This window comes from Salvia miltiorrhiza, chromosome 6, assembly GCF_028751815.1.
Source record: "Salvia miltiorrhiza cultivar Shanhuang (shh) chromosome 6, IMPLAD_Smil_shh, whole genome shotgun sequence".
Taxonomy (NCBI): Eukaryota; Viridiplantae; Streptophyta; class Magnoliopsida; order Lamiales; family Lamiaceae; genus Salvia; species Salvia miltiorrhiza.
The window spans coordinates 38,369,473-38,390,482 of NC_080392.1; the positions used below are offsets into that span (position 1 = coordinate 38,369,473).

Consider the following 21,010-nt stretch of genomic DNA (forward strand, 5'->3'; position numbering starts at 1 on the left):
CTTCGTCCTCGGACGTCACACTAACTCATACGATGTTTGATGATGTATTGTATTAGGACGCAAGCTCTGAGGGGGTGATGGAGAGGCCACTGAGTAAACACGAGCGCTTATCATTGACAAAAGCAACTCGATGCATAGCTTTCCGTATTTCTCCTATTACTTTGGCTCCAAAATGAGGCAGTCTGCTTAGGAAATCTTGGTATTATGTTTGTTGCGCACTTTTCCACTTTGTTTTTAAACACGTGTTCTGACTTCTTTTTACGAAAATGATACGTTTTAAGACTAATTGCTTTTATTTTCTCAACACATAAACGAGTTTTTATATGCTTTTTTTTTTTGTACTTTGTCTAGGAAATCCCTCGCCATATTTTACGTGTCTTACTCACTCCGTCCACGAATTAAGTACTAAATTGTCTTTAAATATTTGTCCATGAATTAAGTACTTATTCTTTTTTATAGATATTTATACTCTCTCTTATTTTTTAATTTTATTACCTTTATCATTAATGGACCCACCTCACAACAATTTTATCCATTTTATATTCTATATTTACAAGATTTTATCTCTAATGGACTCACCTCACAACACCTTTATCATTTTTATATTGTATATTTACTACACTTTAACTTTAATGAACCCACCACACAATAACTTTATCACTTTGGTCAACTATCATTTTTATTTCACTCACAATACATTTTTCAGCTTTTTTAGCTTTCATGTCGAACACCAAATAGATACTTAATTTATGGACGGATCATCACTTTTTTTTAATCATATACTATATCTTATGTAATTACTAATTAAAAACCAATATTAATGTGAGAACTAAGAACCAATATTAGTCATTAATTTAAAAATTAATTAGCGGTTCAGAATAACATGTCAATTTAGGCTTTATAAATTGCAGATTTTTAAATTAAGGTCAATGAGGTAATTTTACATACTAGATTAAGGGATTTGTGCACATTAATTATGCTATATTTAATTAACATGTAATTGGGTAATTAGCATTATTTTTTTATTATAACAAACATAGCAATTTTTCCCAATTGGACGCGAATCGTATCATATGAACATATATAAAAATGTCGATGTGCAATTCACATTTAACTATTATGCAGAAAAGGACAAGAAGTTATGCAAGTTTAAATTATTATTTATGCAACTAGCACATTTGTAAAAAGAAGCATTATTATAACATAAGATTTTTATAATTATAAAATTATATTCGCGTAATCATATGCTACTCCAATATACGTAGTATCCAATATCAGTGGTGGAGCTATGTACATGCTAGGGTGGGTTGAAGCCCACCCCGAATTTTAAAAAAATATATATTTTTTTGTTTTTATTATTCATAAATAATAAATAAATAGAGAGAATAGAAGATTTTCTCAACAATTGATAGCGAGAAGATATTGCAATGTTTTTAATTAATCGATGAATATACACGTTGAAATTAATTGTCATTATTTTTTCAACAAAAACAACTAGCTTACAAAGTATTTATTCTTAAGTTCTTTGTAATGTATTGAAACTATATAATCTATGAAAATATTGTTTATAATTATTAAACTTTTTTTTAATAAAAAATATTTAAATAAACGAAATGCCCAACAAAAAATTTCTCGCTGTCTACAGCCCCCTAACCCCGTACATGTTTATTCTTAATATATTAGACACATATGTCGAAAGGATGTCATAAGACTGTTGACATAATTTGAAGCACTCCAAAACCTTGAAATACAAAGCAACATGCTGTTAAATCTCAGCTTCAACTTTGCAGCATCTTAAACCCCCCTCTTCTTATTTTTCTTCGTCTTCTTCCAGATATTATTCAATTTATCTTCGAATTAATATAATACACGATGAAACATTATTATGCAGATTGGTCTGTTGTTAATTTCCAAACCCCGTTTGGTTATTATTCTAGTGGAGAATGTGTTCAAAACTTTACACTGGGTAACTATTCTATCTCTTGATTCAATCTTGATTTCTATTTCATTTTATTGATCCAAATTATTTGCACAATCTGTATATATGTGTATACATATGTGCACTGATGAAAATAAAAAGATTTTTATTAGCAAAGGAACATAAAATCTGAGCTTTTCTAAAACTCTCATATGCATCTAAAGCATTTTTTTTTGAGTATGTGTTGCCAAGCGGTGGAGTGGTTATTGGTTAATTCTCAAGGCCAAAGTTTTTGGGTTCAAGTCAACTGTACTGCGATCTTTAATTTTCTTTATTTTAATTATTAAGTTATCAAAAACAAAAATTAATAAAGCAATACTGTTTTAAAAGTAGTGTTGTAATTATAATGTAAATAGTTTACATAATTCGCCTTCTTAATGCTCCAAGATGTTTGGTTTGAGTGATAAAACATGATTGATAAAATAATTTATTTTAATCAAGTGATTGGTTTGCATGATTGAGCCTATAATTGATAATACGGCCTGCATCTAACCATCCAATTGAGTGATTATTTATCACCCCAAAATTGGATGAATTATTTAATCACTCTTCCAATCCTATCAATCTTATCTATCTCGATCTACCAAACAAAACTCCCCCCAAATGTCTTATTATGCCGTACAAATTTAATGATCGATCAAGAGATATAACTATATATTCATTTGATTCACACACCCAACTATTGAATTAATTCCTTTTTCGAAATTCACATTTCATATATTCTACTAAAGTACATCTTATGGCTCACTCACATTGTATACATATATAATAGAACATACAATAATAAAAATAAATATAAAATTATAAAAAAAATCGAAATGAATGACATTGGTAGAGAAGCCTTTGATCATGTTAAAAGATGAAGTGGAGATGTAGAGCAGAATTGCAACCAAGTTTTAGAGATAGGGTCTTATCTTTTCATCACCATTTCACCACATCATTCACTCACTCTTCGGTCCACCGCGTATTTTTTGCTTCAACTTTTTTCTTTATTTTATTCAAAAAATTAATATCCACTTATTTTGTGTTCGTTTACATATCTCTTAATACATGTCACCTCGAGCTATAGCTAGATATTTTATTTTTCTTGTCAAATCATATATACTCCAACTTCAATTTCATCACTTCAACTAATTATTTTCGACACGATTATTTAATACAATAAAATTTATAATGTAAAATATATGAACTCAGTTATAATAAAATTTTATTATTAAAAAGAAAATAGGGAGTCAGATGGAGGGAGTACATACATTATTAGTTAATTATCTTTATGATAGACTTGATAGTATTTGCAAATAGAAACTAGCTCCTAACCTCGTACATATTATATTTGAATATTAATTCTGTAATTACAGTTCGCCTAAAAAAATTCTGTAATTACAATTAACTAATGTACCTGCATTAACTATGTGATGTATGCCATTAATTATGTAATTAATGTTAACAAAAAACGGTATATATATGATCAAGAGTAATTATAATACACAAACCCGTGTTTCATATAACTTCTACGCCATGCATGATAAATCTTGCGCTCACTCGATAATAAAATTAGTACTACTAATTACTTTTCTAGCTTGTCTTTAGATATATTCGACACTATATATATTAATCAATTGAGAGGTAGAATAAAAAAAGAGATATAAATCTTACAAGTGCCATTAAATTCGCCATAAACAATATATAGTGTAGAAATTCATCCAAATAATTTATTTCATTTCAAATTTGTTCCACTATTCTATCTTTCTTGATCACTCCCATATAACGTAAGATGAAATTTGAGGTCAAAAATTGAAACCCAGCATCCAAACCTAATCTCCGAGTAATAGAGAAGCTGTGGTTCACTCACCTTTCCCTTTCATTATCCATTGTATTTAAATTTACATGCATGCATTTCTCTCTCTAGAACTGTCTTCCCACCTTTCTCAATATAAAGGCGCCCAAATCCGACCCCCATTGAGCAATGTCGACTGTCAACGGCTGCCTCGCCTCCCAAATCTTCACCACCACCGCCTCCTCCCGCTCTAGAGTTGCCCTCCGCCCCGTTGTCACCGCCCGCCTCAACTCCTCTCCGCCCAGCCTCATCCGTAACCAGCCCGTCTTCGCAGCTCCGGCTCCGATCATCCACCCACTCTTGGTACGTACAATGTATCCCCTACAAGAAAATTGCTAATACAAATTTATTTTTAACCAGCTAGTGGTTTTGTAGGTGTCATGAAAAAGTGCTGAAAGAAACCGGTTAAAAACCGGTGTCGTAGCCCAGTTTTTAACCGGTTTCTTTCAACTCCCTTTTAAGAGGTGCATTTTACGTTTATATAAACACTGCTACACGGGCACACTAATAAATACCGATTAAAAATCGATTTCCTAAATACCTACACATCTCTCTCACTAATATATGCCACATTATGACGTTCAAGTTCTCTCTCACTTATAGTATTTGATTTTCACTAATACGTATGTAACACGTGTTGTGAAAGCCTACTACTAATATTAATGCGAGACTTCATTTGACTAGTCATCGTCTATTATATATATATATATAGTGAGAACTATAATTTTCATAAAAAACATGAGAATCATTAAAATTATTGCATTTGTTGTAAGAAGTAATATATTCGTTGTTAAATGACTTGGACTAAAAAAATTCGCTCCTTTCAAAATTTGAGCCCAGATGATACATTAATTCACCAAGACGATACATTCACCATAAATTTTAATGATCGAATAGCTGAAAATGGTTCTCCATATTTATTTTATTTAGTAACTTCTCCCTATATCTATATCTATCTATATATATAACAAAGTTGAGATAAAATTTGTAAGTCTATGATCAGGAATTATGCCACTTGCATGCATAAGTAGGTGAGTAGTTCACGAGAATGTTCCAATTAGTGCATGCACTAAATTTAATACGTGTCGTTGGTTGAATGCGTTACAGTGAACTGAAAACTTGCTATATATAGTATATCTATAACAACCTTACGTCTATGCATTGTCGCATTATAACACTGCATGAATTACCGAGTTTCACTAGAATTACGCTCCAATTTTTATGTTAGTTTTTAATTTTTCTATAAATTCCGCCCATTTTTCTTCTCTAAAATTCATATTCATTCATATATATAGCAAATTAGTTACGCTCCAATTTAAATGTTAGTTTTAATTTTATTTTTTCTATAAATTCCGCTCATTTTTCCTCTCTAAAATATGAAAGTAAATTAATTACACTCCAATTTAAATGTTAGGTTTAATTTTTTCTAGAAATTCCGCTCATTTTTTCTTCTCTAAAATTTATATTCATACATAATTCTCTCAAAATTTTCTAATAAGATTGAAATTTTGCAGAAAGAAGACATGGGAAAGGACTCGTACGAAGAAGCCATTGCTGGACTCCAGAAGCTTCTGAGGTTTGCTCTCTCTCTCTCTCTCTCTCTCTCTCTCACACACACACACACACACAAACTTCGTCGTGAGGTATATACTTGCCAGAAATTGTATTTTAATTAGAAACAAAACCAAAAATTGATTTGAGAGAAGAAATTCATGATTTAAGGTGTGATATATATGCAGTGAGAATGGAGGGCTAGGACCGGTGGCGGCGGCGAAAATCGAGGAGATCACGGCGGAGCTTAAAACAGCTGACGGCAGCGCCAGCATCTCATCGGAGTCAGTTGAGAGGCTGAAAACTGGCTTCGTCACCTTCAAAAAAGAGAAATACGAGTAAGCCAACACATCGATCAAACTTGGTTTAATTTATTTATTTACAATGCTAAAAGAAATGAATTGCTAACATCGCATTGATCTTAAAAATTTAATTCAGGAAAAATCCAGCTCTGTACGGTGAACTCGCCAAAGGCCAGAGCCCCACGGTACATAATTTATAGTAAATTTTTTTTTTTGTAAAATTTAATTTAATATGGAATTCCTATTTTTTTAGAATATTTCTCAAAGAAGCAAATTAATGTAATTGTGTACGTATATATATGCAGTACATGGTTTTCGCATGTTCAGACTCGCGCGTGTGCCCCTCGCACGTGCTAGACCTTCAACCAGGTGAAGCATTCGTCGTCCGTAACGTCGCTAACCTGGTCCCACCATTCGACCAGGTTTGAAAATTAATTAATATTTGGTGCTTATTAATCATTTTCTGTTGTTAAATAACTAAAATAAGTCATTTTAAAAATGATGATAATTATCATTTCAGACCAAATACGCTGGAGTGGGGGCTGCTGTTGAGTATGCCGTTCTGCATCTGAAGGTGAACAAATTTAATTATTTGGCATCTATTTCTAACACCAAACTTTAATTAATATTGGTGGAGTTTTGAATTTATTGAGATGGAGTATTAATTTTGGTGCAGGTGAAGGAGATTGTTGTGATTGGGCACAGTGCGTGTGGAGGGATCAAGGGAGTCATGTCCTTCCCATATGATGGATCCTCTTCCACGTAAGCACTATCTCATCACAACTCACCTTTTTCTAATGTTTAGTATTATTGAAGTTGCTTACTTAGATCATTTAATTATAAAATCATGGATATTTATTTATTTCATTCATAGCTACTTATCAATAATGTACCATATTCAAACTTAATGTATTTAATTGATGAGTTTGAATAAATCGAGTTGAACTTGTGTAAGCTCATACATAACTTGGTTTTTTGAATAATTAATGTTTATGAGAGAGAGTGATGATGGTATGTTTGTTTAGTGACTTCATCGAGGACTGGGTGAAGATTGCATTACCTGCGAAGAACAAGACGCTGGCTGACTGCGGCAAAGACGCACCATTCGGCGAGCTATGCACCACATGTGAAAAGGTCCATTACACATTAAAACACAAACATATCATATGTATTTCTTATTTCATTGATGTTTTATTTAATCCTGGCAGGAGGCGGTGAACGTGTCGCTGGGAAACCTCCTCTCCTACCCATTTGTGAGGGAAGGATTGGTGAAGAAGACTCTTTCATTGAAGGGTGGCTACTACGATTTTGTCAAGGGAAGTTTCGAGCTGTGGGGGCTTGAGTTCAACCTATCGCCATCTCTCTCTGTATGAGCTTTAATTTATAAAGTCATACTTCCCTAATTCTCTCTCATCATCCCACAATCTTGCCTTTGTATTTTTATTTCCTCGTATATCACAAAAATTGGTAATAAATGTAAGGACGAGACTCCTTTTTCGTTTGTATAGTATAACCTTTTTTTCGTTTATGAAATAAGAGTTGAGATTTCGGGTATGTATTTATTGTGGGCGTTTTTTTGGTTTATTTTGGCTATTTTTGATAGGTAAAAGATGTGGCCACAATTATGCACTGGAAGCTCTTTTAGGAAAATTGGTATGAAGCCAATCTGCAGAGTGATGGGGTTTCTGTGTATCCATAATCTGCCAGTAATAATAATTACTTTTGTGGAAAGAAAATGAGTGCTAAAAATCCTTTTCTTTTTTTTTGTGTTGGAGATTGATAAGTATTTCACCAAAATGCAGAAACAAAATTCTCATGACTATCTCTGCGAGTACGTTATATTTCGAGATATGGATAATTCTATCATGTATCAATTACGATAGCAAGTTAAAAACTTAACTAGGAAAAATAACAAAAGTGATACCAAATCATGGAGGACCGCTACCAAAATCTTAAATTTCTGCGCATCTAATATTATGTAATCACCAAATTTTGGAATTCTTTTTTATTTTCTTTCAAAAATAAGGATAGCAGATCAACTAGTGAGCTCCCAACATTGAGACAGTCGAAAGTTCCATTGCGATATATGGAGTGACATTTTCTATTTTCTGCGTATAAAAATAGGGGGATGGGGGTGGGGGGGGGGGGACTAACATTTTGAAGAAGATTCCTTCATCAAAATAATTAGAAAACAAATATAATCTCTATTCTAACAGATATAAAATTCCTAGTGTATTTGAGAGAGAGAGAGAGAGAACGTCATGATCAGTCGATCACAGCATTTTGTTTAAGGGCCTTAATTCCTTGGGCACGCCATTAAAATTGCCAGAAGTAACATCTGATTCAAATAGCGGTCTCTCCCCAATTTTCCACTGAAGGCCTTCAGCAAGATGCTCCTTGCTTGGCGTCAGCATCACAAAATTGGGATCAGCCCTCTCATACCTGCGTGTCAAGTCATAAAATAAAATTCAACGAAACATATGAGGAGCTCATTGAGCTTTTTAAGAGGAGGGAGTTACAGGGGGGTGGGCTTACATTCCTTCCCGAATATTGTCGATTTGGATACCGAGACCAAAAGCTGTTACCCTCTTTGTGCGGTCTCTAACAGCTGTGAGCAAATGTTTTTCATGATCAAAGATGCAGAGATTATTACATGTAAATATCCCAACATATGATGATTCAAAGAGACTATGGGTTAGAAGGAGGAAGCAAATCGGTGTATGTTTATGTAGTTAAGTTGTAGTTGGCATTGATAGGCTCCTTCAGCTTATGTCTAGTTCCCACAACAATCATTGATTTCACCTCAAATGGGACAGGAGGCGAAACCATGACTATACTAACATGGTTGTGTGTGTGTATGCATGCAAGCGTGTTAGGAGGGAATATTAATGTAGAAATATTGCCAGTGTAGGAAAAGTCCAATAAAAATTACCATGAAGGAAACTGAGCAGTACCTGACACGCTTAATGTGAAAGAAGGTTTCCACCATGACTTAAAACCCAAGGCTATTGAGGAGCTTAGAGGTCCCACCTTACCCTGAGAAAACCGAGTAACTTAACATGTTAATATTGAACAAGATGAATACAGTACGATACACATATCTAAGTGCTACCTTTATTAAAAAGTTTTTATTAGCTTGCCAAGATGCACCAACTTGGAAACTGGAATCGTGAATATTGTTCGCTTGTTGAGCATCATCAACCCTTCAAAGAAAGTATTGGAAGAACTCTATTTACTCACTTGTTTAAGTATAACATGGACTACCGTGTTCAATTGTCCACAGGTAATAGGTGGAAATACCTTGTCTGCAACTCAAAGCCAAAGTCAATGTAGTTCGTGATTCCAACTACTTCATTTTGCTCCAATGGATTTTTAACCTTCATGAAATCATCTTTTTGTTAGTAAATCCTGGCTCAAACATTATGCATCACAAAAATAAACTATAGAATAAACCAGGAAATTCATGGCGGTGTATGAGTATGTTTCTCAGTGTAACCTTCTGGAGATTAGTGCATTCCAGAAATGAAAAAATTCCTCAAAAACAAAGTTCTGTCTAAAGGGTTTATAGTTTCAATATATGTATAGCTATAGAAAAATTGACAAAGTTTCATATATTGAAATTGCTCATGCATGATTTATCTAGAAGTAATCCATCTTTTCCCTTTATCAAAAGATGGATAGAAATCTTTTCAATTCCTGGTAAAGATTTTTTTAAAAATGGTGAAATTTGAAACTAATAAACAATTTGCTTCGGGCCATGTCACGGAACACAATATTCCTTAAATGCAATTTGAATTTAGTATACATAAAGTAACTGATGAAGCATAAAATGAACTGCTTATGACATATTGTTTAGGATAATGAATGACGAAGCCAACTAGTAGTAGAGTCGAAATAATAATAGATGCTACTACCAAAAACATGCAATTACAAACACACACAATAGCTTATGAAGAGAGAAAGGACAGACAGTGTGTGTGTGTGTGTGAAAGAGAGAGAGAGAGAGAGAGAGAGAGAGAGAGAGAGAAGGAGACCCGTCTTTGGACGACCACATGCTGGTAGAAAGAAGCAATAAACTGCAGATCATTTACAAGGACAAAGTTGTGAGTAGGAAGTATAGACAGAATAGAGCAAGACATGAATGATAAGCAAGGGAATGGAGATTTCCTCATACAAGTGCCTAATATGATCAAATTGTAGATATAACATGCATGAACTGTACATTTAGACTGTGAAATTCATGCATCATGATAATGCAAGTGCATAATTTCCCCGAGAACAAACAAGCAAGAGTTTGGATACCTTCACCACGACCATCCATTATCTTTTCCATGCTACCAGATAAGATAAATGAAACCTACTAGTAAAATGAGATAGTTATATGTAACTGGAAAGCAAATTAGCATCAGCCTCGCATCTGACATCTCAAAATTTGTTTACGAACTGAATTGAAAACTTATGAAAGCAAAAAGCTGCAGATGTTATATGGTCATACCAATGGAGAAGGCCCTGTTATAATTTATTAATCATGACATACAACCTAAATATTGTTTTATCTTAGCCAGCTAGCCAATGCTTCTGTTTTGAGCTCTCATCATAAGAATTCATATTGATGTAACATGTTATAGCTACAGAAAATTTTCCTCGGAGGACTATTAGTAGTTATCAATCATTTTGTAGTGACATCCAAAAACAAAGCTCAGCCAATGTAAAATTTATATCAGAACTTGACTTAGAAATAGAGTTTGATTGTCAAGGCAAAAATGACTGAAAAATCGAGCAGGTACTTTAAAACTATAAAAAGAAACCTGGGAGTTTTTAGCAAGTTCGAGTCCAAAGTTGAATGATGGGCTCAATGGGCTGCCTGATCCTAGTCCATAACCCATTGCACAGCTCCAATTTGCTAAGTTTTTGTATCTAGGTCCGTCTGTGCTTCCAACTACAGCACATCAAGAACAATATAAGTGATTGAATCACCATTATAATTTTTTAGAATAGAAATGAGCTTCGACAGCAATGTTTTAACATTTTAATATCCGCAGTATTTCATTTCTTTTCAATGAAGATGGCTCGGAAAACATTTACGCATCCAAACTACACTTAACCACATGTACAATCCTAAAAAAATGTATCAACGACAGCTATGGAATTCAATATACTGTAAAGAGCCAACTTTACCGTGTTTCAAAATATCCCAGAATAAGCATTATTAAGTATGCTCGTCTAAGGAACATGGCTAGACAATAATTAATACTCCCTCCGTCCACTAATTCATGACCTAGGGGAGGAAACACGGGTTTTAAGAAAAAATGTATTGTTTATTAGTTAAGTGGAGAAAGGGACCCACAAAGTATATTGTTTATTAGTTGAGTGGAGAAAAAGTGTATTGTTAATTGGGACCCACCAATTAAAAAATGTATAAATAGTTACTAAAAATGGGTAGGACATGAATTGGTGGACGGACCAAAAAGGAAAGTAGGGCATGAATTGGTCATTGGTGGACGGAGGGAGTAATTCTAATCTGTTTTAATATACCTAAAAAAGAAGCAACTTAATTTCACATTACCTTCTCAACCATTCATTGCAAGTTTGCAACCAACAAAGAGAACATCTTCAGCTCTATATAAGAGATGTGTTTACTTATGTTATTAGTAAATCAAAGGCATGCGGAACGTAAAGGAAAAAACAGTACTGCATCGGAACAATGTGCATTTAAACAAATGACTGGAGTGGTTCACAGTTCACAAATTTAATAATTTGAAATTAATATTCTTGTGGAAGTTCTAGGAAAGAAAGGAAACAGGTATTAGTTCCAAAAATAACATACATGTTGGTTCGTATTGCACTCCAGCAGTTAACCTTCCCATCTTACTTACTAACCATGCCTTTTTAGGGAGTTCATCAGTTGCTGCTGCGAAAGAAACAACTAAGTTGAGAGACTTCCTCTTGTTCACATGTGTAAACATATATCCCACAGAATGATTATATATAATCCAGAGCCATCTGTAATTCGCTAAGTGGGTTTACCAGGAAATGGGACAAATGTAGCTCCAACTGAAAGATTAGAAGACCCATATCTCAAACCCATGATGCCATAATCTTCAGAAGAATTTCTGATTGGTCAAAGATGTCATAAACATTGGACAAGCACATACCAACTTCTCAACATCACTCTTTGAATTGAAAATCCAAAAGTAACCTTTGTTTTAAAAGAAGTGGGAAGATGCCAAATGCTCCAAATCCAAACTTGGGGTAGTATGCACAGGATCTCATCATTAAAGTTCTGGATATGTACAACAAATAGAGAGAGCATAAATATCCAGTGTTTTCGATACAGAAGCAGATAAAAAGGTTTCATGCAAGAAATAGTTCTTACGGATCTGAGTTTGAAACAGAGAGATCGACAAATGTGTGAGGATCGAGAACATCACTAGAAAGAAACAGTGGACCTTTTTTAGCATGTCAACAAGAAAGAACTGAAATAACAATTAAATCACGTGTCTAAGTAGATTCCAAAACCTTTGCCAACGAAACTGTGCATTTGCTGCAATTTTCTCATCTGGCTTGTAATCGAGTGGACCAGCAACCTGAACATGCTAAGGAACAGTAATATATCACAGCCTTTATTTCAAGTAGCTAACTAACTGCAACATTATTCACCTAAAGTCACATAGTATGGTTGCCTCTCTGCCATTCCACTAAACTCCAAGCCTAAAGTAACTGATCATCGCCATTTATAGTCTTTCAAAATTGAAAAAGCTACAAGATAAGGAATCTTAAATAATCACTACCATAACAATCAATGCTTCATTGATAAGGAAACAGCTAACTATGCCACCGAAGGCAGCTAGAGAGAAATTTGAACCTTGCTACCCCAATTAGCCGGAGTGTCACCAACAACCACATTTCACCGAATAAACACTAAAGATTGCACTAATAATGACCATGCCATCTAATATACATTTATCATTTTATCCGTTTGAAATTCAAAGTACTCAAATAAGGTTAAAACTATCACACTTCTTAGTCGCATCACCAAATGATCATGGATCCAAAATTCCAAATTGCATCCCTTGACTCCTCCTATTTTCATTCGCCCACTGAAATCTCTAGACTACATTAAAAAAAAAAAGAAAAAAAAAGAGCAATTGGAAACTTAATCGCATAATAAAACGCAATTCGACCATATAATCACGGATACAGCCGCAATCAAATCGACATGCGGATCATCAATCGGCTTGAGCATAATTCTCGTGTTGAAGTGCCGCGCTTCTTCGAAATAGTCCTCGAAGAGGCATTTCAGGGCCAGCTTTCCAAACAGCATGTCGTAAGACGATTCCAGCATTCTACATTGCCATAACATAACTATTCAGCCTCCTTCATCACAAAGGAAAACACAACCAAAAGAAGAAAAAGGGATGAACACGTAAAATACGAAAAATAACTGACCTCGTACGGGCGGCGAGGGGAGGGAAATCGAAGAGCGGCGGGACCAGCACCATCGGCGGCGGAGGCGGCGGCGACTGAAACGTGAACAAATTCCCCATCTCCGGCGAGCTACGACTTTCTTCTGCAGAATTGAATTGAGGGTTTGATTGTGAGAAATGGAGGGAAATTGGCGGGGGATTTGTTTACTGTGGAAGCGAGATTATCTCAACTCTCACCGCGACTGTTTCAACCCTCGGACACGTGGCAGCAGATTAGGAGCAGATCCGCATCACGTGTCTGTGAGTGGACCCCTCTCTCTCTCTCGTTCCGTGTGTGCAATTGGTGCAGTCACTAAATGGGCTGAAACGATCGGTCATGGGCCGGGTTCAAATATGGGTTTGGGCTGGAGTTAAGGTTTGAGTTGAGGGCAACTACTGGACTTAGAAATTTAAAACCCATTTTTTCATAATATATTTGCAATGAAATTTCGGATAATAATATCCGAAATATTGAATAAATTTCATAAGAAAATTGCATTCATGAAAATTAGATTTATGTAAAACTAAGGGGGTGTATTCAATTAAGATTTTAAAATATTTTGACAGATTTTTTTATAATATGTGGATTCTATTAATTCCATGAATTATTTTAATTCTATGTAGAGTTTAGCAGTTAGATTATTTTATCTTTATTTTCATAGATTTTATAAGTATGGATTGTAGGGAATTCATTTGTTATTACTAATAATAAACTGTAATTATTCTTAAAAAAATAATAAACTGTAATTCATTAATTATAGTTTGGTGTAAAACGCAGGTCATCGTAGTTTTATCCAATATTTGTACGTAGTTACATTTCTGCAATGTCTTTAAAAGCTTCAAAAATGGCTACCTTCAATACTTACACAACATAAAATATAGGCTACTATTTTTGGTTCAATAATCTATATCTATATTATATACCCTCCATTTTTTCTCCTCTTTTTTTCTCTATCATCTCACACCATTTTTTTTGAGGAATCCCACTATTTTTTTCTTTCTTATTTTTCTTTTTTCTTTTATATTTTAATATTTTTCTAAACATCGTTAAATTTGATTTATAAAAAATATTCAATATGCATATTAAATTTAATATAATATAAAAAACATTAAAAATGAATTTTAAAAAAATATGAAAATTTTAAAATTTAAAATATTTTATTTTTTATTTCTTCATTATTAAATAACTGATAATTGATCGCTTGGGTTAAAATGATAACTCAAGCTTTTGGGATGTGCTGCACCTACTAATTATTGAAGATGGATTGGAGATGGGGCAACGTGATTTTTTTAGGGAAATCATATACTATCAATTACCCAACTTCTTGTCTAATGAACAGATGCATCGAAGGAGCAATTAATATAAAATCGAGAGATGCATAAACGAAAAATAATTGAAAATTTTCACATACCTGATATCTTTTTCTTGTTCACATTCGATGGAGAGAAACACGGAATATATCAAAATCTCTTACGTAGAGATGAAATTTCTGGAGGAGTTTTGTATTTATATTAGGACATTAAGAATCCTTTAAAGTCCATGATATATTAGAATCCTACAAATTATCAATATCACCATATTTCGATGGATATTTAAGAGTTATAATTGAATACCAACAGATTTTTAAAGATTTGTTTCAATTTAAATTGAATACCTATGAACTTCAAAAAAAAAAAATCTTAACTGAATACACCCCTAAAAAAAAAAAATCTTAATTGAATACACCCCTAAATAAATAAGGTGAGAGGAATGCCTTTTCCAATATGAGAGGTGGGGTGAAATCGCGGATGAAGGGCTAGTTTTTTTGAGTTTGACAATATTGAGAATATGTCAAGTTTAATTAAAACCTTTTTTTTAATATTATAAATGCATTTATAATTCGAGAGGGTGAATCGAGGAGTTTGACAATATTGAGAATATGTCAAGTTTAATTAAAACCTTTTTTTTTAATATTATAAATGCATTTATAATTCGAGAGGGTGGGTGAATCGAGAACCAAACACATAATGACATAATAATCATGAGCTATAAAAGAAAATTGGATCAATAGTTAATATATTTAATTAATTTATTCAACTTCTTCATTTTTGATATTTTTTGTACAAAAAAATTGGAATCGAAATCACACTTGATGTACTAACTCTCTGAATATAAAATTTGTTAGTGTGCACATATTTCCTCAAATGCACATATTTCTACTTAAAAATAATCCATAATCATGTATGACTTAAATATCATGTTACGAAACATTTTGATAATTTTTTTCTTCAATATGACTAAATGACCCACAGGAAAAAAAATAATTCAAAAACCTCAATTTTTTTCAAACGACATTTGTTTTTCGATATTTTTTTTCTTTTTTTTTTTTTGATCGGTCAAAGTCATGTTAGATGTTAGTAGTTAGTTCCCCATCCACTCCAAGAACCACTTTATCTCTCCATTCACCAAACTCCACCTTATATCTCCAATCACCAATTCGTTCCCAAGAGGGATCGAACCCGGGTCACTTCACTTAAGTGAGGACCCGGTGGCCAGTGGGCTAAGCCCCCTGGTTTGTTTTTCGATATATTAATATTTATATTTACTTTGAAAAATTAACCTTGATTGATAAAAGATAGTAAAAGTAAATCTTTATTAATTTTGATGGATTGAAACTTTAGAATATCCCAAGACTCTTGATTATTTCTATTATTTAAGCTAATTTTGTTTGATTCTTATCTCATTGAAAGGTTGGGATTAGAGAAAAAATCTATTATTAAGAATAAAAATATCCAATCATACATTTTACCAACCATATAAAGTAAACGCCGCCTAAATATAAATAATAAATTATTACTCTCTTCGTCTCATTACAAATGTCTCACTTTCTATAATGGGATATCTCATTACAAATGTCTCATTTCTTTTTTTGCAATATATTATCTCTTTATACTTAATATTTAAATAATTTTCACCAACTCACTTTATCTATTTTGTACATATTTCTTAATCTTTGTGCTTAAAAGTAATAAGACATTTGTAATGAAAATGATGAAGTAATATTTATGTATTGACCTTTTTTCTCTATAGTAGTATATATTTGAAGAAACTACAACAAATAAAAGATATGAAAACCCATGAATGCTCGAAATAGTCATCTAATTTTCGAGCCACTACATTTTATGAGGAACCAATTCTCAGATTATTATTTCTTTTATTTTTGAAGAATTATTTAAAAAACCCCTTATTTCTCAAGGTGGAGAAGAAAAGAAGAAATCGTGATAATGAGTGAAACGTTGCGGGTAGGCCCCACAATTGATGATATTGACCTTCATTTTTTATGGAGCAAAATTCCTCCAATCGCAATAATTTGTTGACTCCTTTTAAACTTTTGCATTGGTGGCTTTGATTCTTCATGGGCCGCCATAACTGAATTTAATTGGACTGTGGGCCATGGGAATCTCCCATTTGTTTTTATTGATAGCAAAATAACTTGGTATATACAGTATACTCCTCCGTTTTCTATTAATCATTAAACTAGTTGCTAACCCGTCGAAAATCGACCGGGATCTATTAAAACATAAATTTTTGTAATTATTTAATATATTTTTTATTTGAAGATTTTTTTTTCACTAAAATAAAACATCTAATGAATACGTTTCTAAGTAAAAGATGTAATATTTATTTAAAACATAAATTTTTGTAATTATTTAATATATTTTTTATTTGAAGATTTTTTTTCACTAAAATAAAACATTTAATGAATACGTTTTTAAGTAAAAGATGTAATATTTATTTAAAATTGACTTAAATTAAATGTCTATGTAAGCAAAATTTTGATCCAAAAAATATTAAAAGAGAAGTTGCAATATTTTAATTTTACTCATAGGTGACCACATAAATAAACACATGCAAAGTTTTTCCTCATGGGATGTGCATCTCTAGTACGTTTATCACCTGCTACTCTTTTTCCTCTCTTTTGCTTGGCACAACATGCACGTAAAATATAGAACACATGCTTGTAGCTGGAACCAGTAATTGAAAAAATAAGGAAAAAAATTAAATAATATTAATAATGACTTGAAACTTCTAAAGATTGAATAAAATATTAAATTTGCATTTACCTTACAATCTATCGAAAATTTCATCATACACCACGTTAGTATTTTGTACTCCAATGTAAGTCTTGCTTGCTTTGTACCTCGACTGATGTCTCATCAGTCATTTTATTGAAATAAAAAGAACTTCTGTTGATCTCAACCTGAAGACAATATCTTTTTGTCCAGACTTTGATTATGGTTTTTATGTCTTTTTCCTTGTTCTGTTTTAGAACTGTTGCGTTCTTGACTCTAAGTACAAGTTTATAGGTTCTATTGTTAAGGGGGAACTATATTCACCCTGTTTTAGAACTTGTGCTATGAGTTCAGTCTTTGTTTTGCTTAGAACTGTTGTAAGGTTTTGGCATCATCAAAAAGGGGGAAATTGTTGGGAACCCCATGGAATATCATGTCTTGTTTTGATGATACCAAAATCTTTAGGTTTAATTTGTAATAGACTAGAACAGTTTGAACTCAAGTGTTAGAGTTCGTTTCTAGTTTAGTTTGCGGTTCTGAAGACTGAAGAACGAAGGACTGAAGACTGAAGTTACCAACTGAAGTATCAGTTGAAGAATCAGTTCTGAACTGATTACTTAATGTGTGCTCCGTGGACTCAGCGAACTGATACTAAAGTCAAGTATCAGTTAAACATTCTTTCTCGGACTGAACTTCCAACGTTCAAAGGAAGCCACGTGCTCACATAGTACAACCGCATTAAATGCAGAGATCTCAGGATCATCCCTCTCTGCAGAGGTCATTCCTATTTGGTGGCTACTTTATCAGAGACGTCGCATCTCCTGCCCATCAAGATAGCCGTTCCCACCAAACAAGGAACCTCGAAGATTGAAGCCTCAGCCCAAATTCAAAAAGCTCCCAACGGAAGAAATCTTGAAGACGTTCTCCGCCAACGGATCTATTCAGGATCTCTCCTATAAGTAGCGCTCGAGGATCACTTCAATCTTCACCGATTCAACGACATAAGCTGAAGCTCTGCTAAAATTGCTACTCAGCTCAAAGCTTAACCTCCCCAAAGCTTGAATCGAAGAAGAGAATTCCAAAGCCAAAAATCAGTAACTGCTGATTACACACATTCTCTTAGACCTTAGGCAAACCTCTGTTTACCCCAGAAGCCTAGGTCAAACTTGCTCCAAAGAACTTGTTCTTTGAAGTATAGTTGGCAAGTTGTTCAAACCTCCTTTCGAGAAGAAAGAAGTAGAGTGTTTGAGTGATTCGGAGTTCAGGAAGGTACTCTGACTCTGAGAGATCTTAGCACGGGTTGTGCTAGGAGTGAGAAATCCGACACGAGTGAAGTGTGGGTACTGAAGAGTGGAATCTTCAGTGAAACGGTTGTGTGCACCTAGCAAGCACACGGTTCGATTTGCAGTGCACCAGTTAAGAACTTGCGGAGTGGATTGTTGGTCTGATCAACCGACCGTGGATGTAGGAAAGTGTTTTCCGAACCACGTAAAAGTCTTTGTGTTATTTACAACTTTCAGTTTTTACATACTTACTTGTGTTCTTACTTTTGATAAACTGAATACTGAATAACTGCAAAGAGAAACCTAAGACTAACAACGTGCTCAACCGAGGCTATTACGAAACAAAGTTATTTCCGCTGCGTATGATATCAGTCTGACTGATCTATCCTCTGATAGTCAGGAAGATTTATATCATCTTTGTTTTAGCAAACTCGACTGAAGCCCTTACGTGCATCAGTTAAGTTTCAGTAACTTAACTGATAACTCCTTACGGAAGAGTTTTCAGTATTAGTCGTCAACCCTGTTTGGTCAAAACTCATTTCAGTTAACAGGTGTCATAGTTTGCGTGTAAAGTTTCGTTTCGATCACTATCTTGAGATCCCTCTGTTTTTAGAGGAAAGAAAAATAGCCCATAGGTGTATTTCCCCCCCTCCCCATACACCTATTCGAGACCCCCTCCGGACCTAACAATTGGTATCAGAGCAGGTTGTTCGCAAGAATAGTCTGTTTCTGACTAGGTTCTAATTGAACTAGATCCTTTTTCTCAAAGGTCTTGAAAAACTTTTCTCTTTCAAGTAGTGCTTGTAATTTGTTCCTATCTATTGTTATGGAGACTAACCATGGCAGGTTATCTTCTCTACCTATGTTTAGTATTGAAAAATACGACATATGGATGATTAGTTGATCAAGACAAGTTTCATCCGAAAAGTAGATGATTGTCTGATTCTTGGCTCGTTCATCATTGATCTCCTTTTTCATTTTCTGATTCTGTTTGAGGAGATCTTCGAACATTTTCCTCAACTGACAGTGATCAGTCATGAGCTGATCAAACTCGTCAGTTTCATCGGCTGAGCTTTGATTGGGCGTATTTATACGCCTTTATTTGGGGGATTTTAGTATGATTTCTGTGCTTAATTTGAGTTAAATATCATCTTTTGGAATAAATTAAAGCCTTATGTGAATTGTGATTGTATTTGGTAGGCTTTGAAGAAAAGACTCTGTATTGAGAAGAGTTTTGAGTGGTGAAGGTGTGTGAAGAGAAAGTTCTACCTGGACGTAGTCTGAATCAAAGGAATTATAATTGAAGGCTAAATCGGCGAGGATAAGAAGAAGTTGGGCAACTTTTGACTTTTGTGAAGTCTTTAGTTGTAATGGCTGACTTGATTTGTTGGCTTATACACCACTTTTTCCCTTTTAGTATATTAGATTAGATTAGTTTATTCTATTAGTTTGGGCCCATGCGCCAACTTTAGTTGTTATATATATATTAGGAGTTAGCATTTACGGAGAACACATTCCAGCCTATATTTTTGAACATCATATTTTAGACGCCAATTTCTGGGCAGCATACTCGGACGAAATTTGGAGCTCTAATTCCAGTTTTATTCCTTCATCTTTCCTTTGCAATTAATTATTTATTTTGTTTGATTTATTATGTTTTCTAGCTAAATTCGTTTATTCCGGCATTGATTAGGGAAGCACTAGCGAAATTATTCTGTGAGATCTAATTGTTCTTATACTTTATTTTATGCTTGCATCTGCGATTCTCCATGTTTAATGATATTAATTGTTTTAATCCATTAGATAGTTGCAAATATTTATTGGGTTAGAATTAATTATATAGCCAATTGAACCGGCCATCCGTAATTGTGATTTAGGTTTGATTAACACATCAGGGTCAAGGGAAAAGCAGTCTTAATTCAATAATCCTGCGTCAGAGTTTATTGGTTTTGAATCGGGTTTCTCTAGATATTAATGCTATCGGCTCATTAAACCTATAGAGCGTCTCTTACGGTTGTCAGTCGATTAGGGTAGTAATTAGTGAAGCGTCTTCCTGGTTACCGAATAATTAAGGAGAAATAAGATCACGTCAGAAGCGTCTTCGGTGGTTATAACTGGTTTGTTTGCATAATTTAAAGTTATTTTTGCATCGATGATCGGAATAATTAAGCTAGGGTGGACTTAATTGATTGCTGGAATTCTTTTATTAATTGTTGGAATTTTTATTCATCTTTTATCTATTGGAAAAATTGATTTATTTGGGTTTTATTTATTTAATTTTAAGTTTAGTATTTTCTATATTTTCTTCTCAAAATTTCGTGGGTTACTTGCAGGCTTTAATTAGAGAAATTCTCGCCAATCCCTTGGGAGACGATTTTGCTTACTGCTGTTTGCACAGTGTGGGCATACCGGCTGACTGCCGGATATTTTTGGTGTAAAACGACGCACCAAATTTTGGCGCCGTTGCCGGGGATTGGTTTTAAGCAGGATTTTACTGATTTCAGTCTGTCTTTTATTTTTAGTTATTTTATTTTTAGTTT

General features: G+C 33.7%; 2 protein-coding genes across 5 annotated transcripts; one reads left to right on the forward strand and one right to left on the reverse strand.

The window, feature by feature from the left end:
- Nucleotides 1–3,667: 3,667 nt before the first annotated feature.
- On the forward strand, nucleotides 3,668–7,404 carry LOC130989425 (carbonic anhydrase 2-like). Its single transcript, XM_057913428.1, has 10 exons — nucleotides 3,668–4,118; nucleotides 5,330–5,391; nucleotides 5,555–5,704; nucleotides 5,805–5,853; nucleotides 5,974–6,090; nucleotides 6,189–6,242; nucleotides 6,345–6,430; nucleotides 6,694–6,802; nucleotides 6,877–7,035; nucleotides 7,272–7,404. The coding sequence occupies exons 1-10, from the start codon at nucleotides 3,945–3,947 to the stop codon at nucleotides 7,311–7,313; spliced, it is 1,002 nt and encodes a 333-aa protein (XP_057769411.1). The 5' UTR covers nucleotides 3,668–3,944; the 3' UTR covers nucleotides 7,314–7,404.
- A 320-nt stretch (nucleotides 7,405–7,724) lies between these two features.
- On the reverse strand, nucleotides 7,725–14,742 carry LOC130989407 (uncharacterized). 4 transcript variants are annotated; one of them, XM_057913395.1, is made up of 16 exons: nucleotides 14,547–14,741; nucleotides 13,333–13,456; nucleotides 13,118–13,238; nucleotides 12,870–13,014; nucleotides 12,188–12,255; nucleotides 12,045–12,098; nucleotides 11,868–11,951; nucleotides 11,696–11,781; nucleotides 11,496–11,579; nucleotides 10,477–10,607; nucleotides 9,703–9,744; nucleotides 8,969–9,045; nucleotides 8,781–8,871; nucleotides 8,623–8,704; nucleotides 8,204–8,276; nucleotides 7,725–8,110 (listed from the first exon to the last, which is right to left on the reverse strand). In XM_057913395.1, the coding sequence occupies exons 3-16, from the start codon at nucleotides 13,213–13,215 to the stop codon at nucleotides 7,942–7,944; spliced, it is 1,284 nt and encodes a 427-aa protein (XP_057769378.1). In that variant the 5' UTR covers nucleotides 13,216–13,238; nucleotides 13,333–13,456; nucleotides 14,547–14,741; the 3' UTR covers nucleotides 7,725–7,941. The 4 variants fall into 4 exon arrangements, with proteins under 4 accessions (XP_057769378.1, XP_057769377.1, XP_057769379.1 ...); XM_057913394.1 differs by having other exon boundaries at nucleotides 13,333–13,499; XM_057913396.1 differs by lacking the exon at nucleotides 13,333–13,456 and having other exon boundaries at nucleotides 14,547–14,742.
- Nucleotides 14,743–21,010: the final 6,268 nt, after the last annotated feature.